General features: G+C 61.5%; 1 protein-coding gene across 1 annotated transcript; it reads left to right on the forward strand.

Annotated features, from left to right (window-relative positions):
* The first annotated feature begins 494 nt into the window (after positions 1–494).
* Positions 495–1,574, forward strand: LOC126045079 (T-cell activation Rho GTPase-activating protein-like). Its single transcript, XM_049815665.1, has 3 exons — positions 495–644; positions 902–1,063; positions 1,238–1,574. The coding sequence occupies exons 1-3, from the start codon at positions 495–497 to the stop codon at positions 1,424–1,426; spliced, it is 501 nt and encodes a 166-aa protein (XP_049671622.1). The 3' UTR covers positions 1,427–1,574.
* Positions 1,575–3,953: the final 2,379 nt, after the last annotated feature.

Below are 3,953 nucleotides of genomic sequence, written 5' to 3' on the forward strand. Positions count from 1 at the left end.
CAGGTGCCCGCTTCTCACCTTCTGCTCTTCTCCCCTTGCCCAGGCGACGACGCTACACGCCAGCAGCCTGGAGAGGCTGGTCGAGCGCCAGGCAGAGGTGAGGATCGCTCGGGGTGCAGTCGCAGCCCTCCCCACCTCTCACACACGGCCAGGGGCCGATGCAGCTCGCCGGGGGCCCTTTCTGCAGCGGGGCTGCTCGGCGAGCGCAGCGCGTGTCTTGCAGGCTGGTGCGGAGCAGCGGCCGCCGCCCGTCCCCTCTGGAAGAGAGCGTGGACATGGCCACGTGGCTGGTGAGTTCGCAGAAGACGGGGGCAGGACGTCCCTCCTCTCCTCCTCCTGCAGGCGGGCACTCGTGCTGCACTGGGGCTGCTGCTGCCCTTCCCGCGGGGCGCGTCCGTCCCCACCGCTCTGCCCCTCGTTCCCAAAGGACACCTCTCCACGCAGGGTTTTTTGCTTGGTTTTCCTTGGCAGCAGGCGGGACCCGCAGGAGGAGGATGGGCCTGCCCTGGCCCTTTGCGCGGCGAGGGTCCTCGGCCGCTGCAGAGGTGCCCGGGCCGTCGGGCTCTGGAGGCGGGGGGGCTCTCTTTGGCCGGCCCCTGGCAGCTCTCTGCAGCCAGGACGGCACGCTGCCCCAGCCCATCCAGGTAAGCAAGCCTGGGCAGGGGGTCCCCACCCCGCTGGCTCCTCCGGAGAGGTGGTGCCCCCAGCAGAGGGACCCCGGGTGGGGCTCGGGGACAAAGCCATCTCCTCCCCACGTCGCCCACCTCCAGCCACCCCTCCGCCCCGCCCCGCCCCAGTGAGAGCTGTGGAGCCGTCCACACTTGCTCCTGCCCCTGAGGAAGGTTCGCCTGCCCCAGGGCCTGTCTCCAGCCAAGCAGCTCTCCTCCTCTGTCCCCTGCAGGACCTGCTGGCTCTGCTGCACGAGCACGGGCCATCCACGGAGGGGATCTTCCGGCTGGCGGCCAGCGAGCGGGCCTCCCGGGAGCTCAGGGAGGCCCTCGACAGCGGAGCGGAGGTCCGCCTCGAAAGCCAGCCTGCGCACCTGCTGGCCGTCGTCCTGAAGGTAAACCCTGCTGACCTGGAGCCCGGCAGCTCCCGGCTCTGCCGGTGCCGATGGGCACCTGCGAGAGCAGGAGCCAAAACCCAGCCGCCCGCTGGTCGGCTGGAGTGCCGGGGATGCTGCCTGTGCTCCCGGCGGCGGTGGTCCAAGACTCACCCGGAGCCCTTGGCGTTGCAGGACTTCCTCCGCAAGATCCCCTCCAAGCTCCTCGAGGCAGAGCTCTACGAGGAGTGGATGAGCGCCCTGCAGAAGTCCAGCAGGCAGGAGAAGCTGGCAGGACTGAAGGAGTACGTGTGGCGAGCAGCCTGCCTGCTCCACGGGGAATGGCAGAGGGCGGGACTTGTCTGCAAACGAAGGCGCCCTTGACAAAGCCGTCTTTTCTGCTGCCAGCCACCTCTTGGGGGCTGCTCCACAAGGGGTCTCTTGCCAGAAGGGCAGGGAGGGAGGCAGGGAGATGGCCGTATCTCGGCAAAGGCAGTCCCTCTGCTGGAGACCAGGCGTGCCCAGGGAGCCTTCCCTCGGGTGGCCTTGGGTGCGATCAGCCTGGGAGGCCTGTGTTGACAATGTCTAGTTGATTAACATTGCGTTCCTGTTCCGTTCCCTCAGGGTGGCCGGCAAGTTGCCCGAGGCCAACCTCCTCCTGCTCAAGCGCTTGCTGGCCCTGCTGCAAAACATCAGCAGGAACGTGGCCACCAGCAGGATGACTGCGGGCAACCTGGCCATCTGCATGGGGCCAAACCTCCTCAGCCCACCCGAGGAGCACACGCTCCCCCTGGACGCCCCGGTGCAGGTGACGGGCAAGGTACGCTGTGTTTACCAGCCAGCTACGGCCTTCTGGACCCACCCCAGCTTTGCTGTTCAGAGGTACCAGGCTGCCTCCTCTCTTCAGCAAACGCTCATGGGGGAGCTGCCGGGAAGAGCAGCCCCACAGCTGCAGCTTTCTGCACAGAAGCGAGGGTCAGGAGTGGCAAAGGCTGTTTGACCCGTCTTCGGCCACCCAGGTGGAAAGCAATGGTTTGCTGTGTGCAGGTGACGCGGCTGGTGGAGTTCCTCATTGAGCACCACGGGGAACTCTTTGAGGAGGAGGAGCAGGAGGAGGAGGAGGAGGAGGAGGAGGAGGCAGCTGGGCTTGCCAGTGCTTCGGCCGAGGAGTTGCCAGCACCGGGGGCAGAAGCAGGAACAGCAGAGGTATGTCAGGTCCAGAAACAGTGTGACAACAAAAGCCTCCCCCTCAGGAGGTGGGACTGCTGCCACCGGGACAAGCAAGATCATCCACCGGCCTGCAGCTCTGCAAAAGCGCAGAGCGAGGCTGACGCAGGTTGGCCATCGAGCTTTGTGCGATGATCCCACCAGAAGTGGCTCAGCTGAGCTGAGCAAACCCATCCCCGGGATCTGCCTTTCAGAGCTAAGGTAGCAATCGGGCAGGTACATCCTTGCCACCTGTTAGCTTCCACGTTTCCATTGCAGGTGCCTCCAGTCGCTCCAGAAAGCGAACCCCCGAAGAGCTCGTCTGGGGAGAGAAGGTAAAATGAGCTAGCTTTGGTTAAGAGGAGAATTGATTCATGTTTATCATGGCTTTACCTGTCTAACAATACTATTGAATGGAAAGGTTGCCAGGCTCTTCGCAGGAAAAGGAAGAACACTCCAACAGAAAGAGAAAACTAAGCTGCGAAGAGGAGAGTGATGGCCAGCCTGTGAACAAAAGGCAGAAGCTGGTGACTGAGATCTCTGGAATGGGCAACCGCAGAAACCTGGGCAGGGCGAGAAGAACAAGGAGCCGAGGTGCGTAACAGACTGACCCTGCTGTCCTTCTTTTGACTTTTAATGGTGCTCTGAGTATTGGAAATATTGCCGAGGTACACAGAGATGGCCCCAGAGAGGAAGCATGCACCTGCCCTTGGGAGAACATGTATGTCGGGAGAAAAATACCACTCCAGCATTGGCAGTTTTTGTTTTGCACAGGTTGAAGCTCTGTTTGTGCAAGGCTGAGCAGACACCCCGGAAAGGTCACAAGACTCACAGTTCTGAGTTCTTTGACCTGCTACCTACAGAAAGAGGCAATGTCCCACCTTTCTGTTCACATCAGCTGGCAACACTAGCGCTGACTGGTATCATCTGAATCCCAAAGACACAGCCTGCAGTTGTTCCAAGTAGCTATAGACACTGAGATATTGGCACTTCTTAAAAAGCTCCCATTTTGCCTGAGATAACTGAGGCAAGGAAAAAAAAAAACAACCCACAATTAAAAAAAAAGCATTCTTTGACTGCGAACCTGCAATTTTAGCACGGGACACTGAGGGATGGTGCTGCTCGGGTTTTGGAAAGGACCATGTCATGGCTCCTCGGGGGCTCCTTGCTTGAGCCCTCCTGCCTGGCAAAGGGGCATTGCACATCTCTGTCAACTTGCCGTGCCCTGAGGGTATCACACGTGTTGAGAAGGGGCCGAAGCAACACCACGGTCGCTGCCAGTAAGGGTTCTCCCTCCCGTGCCAGGAATGACCCCTTTTTTCCAGCATGCTTCCCAAAGGACAGGGGACAACGTCCCGCCTGTTCCTGCCTTCATGGTTTCAGCAGCGCTTTCTGACTCAGTCCTTGTAGGTGCCCATCTACGTTTCCTGCTTGGATTCCCCAGATGAGCTCTGTTACCTGGCTGTCGAGGGGCACGATGCAGCCCCAGCACCACCTCGGCGGAGGCGAGGAGAGAGTCACCGTGCCCTTCTGCTCTGGCCGGCAGATTTCACTCGCGCACCACCAAGCCGGAGCGGCCCCGCGCTGCCCGCAGGCCCATCCCACCCCTCGCAGGAGGCCTTGCTGGCTCGCTCCTCGGCTCTGTGAGCAAATGCCCACCAGCTGGCACATCTCCCCAGGTGGGGAGCTGGCATGTGAACTTCAG

Source organism: Accipiter gentilis, chromosome 13, assembly GCF_929443795.1.
Source record: "Accipiter gentilis chromosome 13, bAccGen1.1, whole genome shotgun sequence".
Taxonomy (NCBI): Eukaryota; Metazoa; Chordata; class Aves; order Accipitriformes; family Accipitridae; genus Astur; species Astur gentilis.